Source organism: Trypanosoma cruzi, genomic scaffold (genome assembly GCF_000209065.1).
Source record: "Trypanosoma cruzi strain CL Brener 1047053516605 genomic scaffold, whole genome shotgun sequence".
Lineage (NCBI taxonomy): Eukaryota > Euglenozoa > Kinetoplastea > Trypanosomatida > Trypanosomatidae > Trypanosoma > Trypanosoma cruzi.
The window spans coordinates 1-1,100 of NW_001849331.1; the positions used below are offsets into that span (position 1 = coordinate 1).

Sequence of the window (1,100 nt, forward strand, 5' to 3'; positions counted from 1 at the left end):
TCCGCCCACCAGTCATCACGGTCACGAGGGCAACGCCAGACACAACCAGCACGGACCGCACGAGCCGCAGGCCCGACAGCACCAGCACCGGTGCGTACGGCGAGGACTGCGAGCCGGGAAGATACACAAGCGGCGTCGACCTCGCGGCAACCAGCAGGGAGTCCGTCACCGTCAGCACGGACCCCGCGGGGAACGTGCCGGTCAGCACAAGCGCACCGTTCAGCGCCTCCAAATCGCACACCGACAGCTCCACCGGCCCGCTCTCGTCGCTCCCCGCCGCACCCGCACCGCGCAACCCTCCACCGCCCATCACGTACAGCACGGCACCGTTAAGCAGCGACACGTTCTGCACAACGATCCGCACGCCGTCCCGCGCCATCCACGGCACGTAGAGCACCGGACTCACGCCGTCCAGCACAACGTGGCGCAGCGTCACCTCGCTCGCGCCGGCAGGCACAACGAACACCGACCGCACCGTCAAGTTCTCGCGGACGAACACACTCGACGCGGTGCCCACAGCAGGCGGCAGCACGGGAGCTCCCACAGGCACACACGCCTCGCCGTACCCGCCGCTGCCGCACTCGCACACGCATACACCGTTCTTAATGCTTGCAGACGCCGTCCCGGGCGCGTAGCAGTACGTGTCCCTGTCGCAGGCGTCGCACCCAGCAACGTCGATGCCCCCAGCGTCGCCAAAGCCAGCTGCTGCGTACTCCTCCGCCGTCGATAGGACACGTCTACCAGCGTCGTTGCACGCCACCCTCAAATGCGCCCCTGCCGCAAGCGACAGGCTCAGCGACAGCATCCGCGGCAGCAGCGCTCGGTTGCGCACAAAGCTCAGCGTGCTCCCAGCAGCGGTCACGGCGCCAGCGGCGTAGAGCATCTCCCTCGAGACGCCGTCGTGCACGTTGCCCTTCGCCAGCAGCATCGACCCGTCGGCCAGGCTCACCGTCGAATAAAACGCCACCGCGTAGTCCCCCGTCGACAAAAATTCGCTCCGCACAAGCGCCACAGCGGAGCCCGACACGCTCACAGCCCCACTCACAGACACCGCATGCTTGCACAGCAGGAAGTCGCTGTCAACAAACGCCACCACGGAG

The 1,100-nt window shown here is 67.3% G+C and overlaps 1 protein-coding gene across 1 annotated transcript, besides 1 other annotated feature; it reads right to left on the bottom strand.

Annotated features, from left to right (window-relative positions):
- On the bottom strand, positions 1-1,100 carry Tc00.1047053466531.9 (dispersed gene family protein 1 (DGF-1), putative; the record flags this gene model as incomplete). The annotated part of the gene is made up of 1 exon (XM_797071.1): positions 1-1,100. A coding segment is annotated over one exon (1,100 nt), but the record flags the coding sequence as incomplete, so codon positions are not given.
- Positions 1-1,100: a sequence feature (areas not merged during assembly with more than two copies in the genome that could not be assigned to a particular haplotype).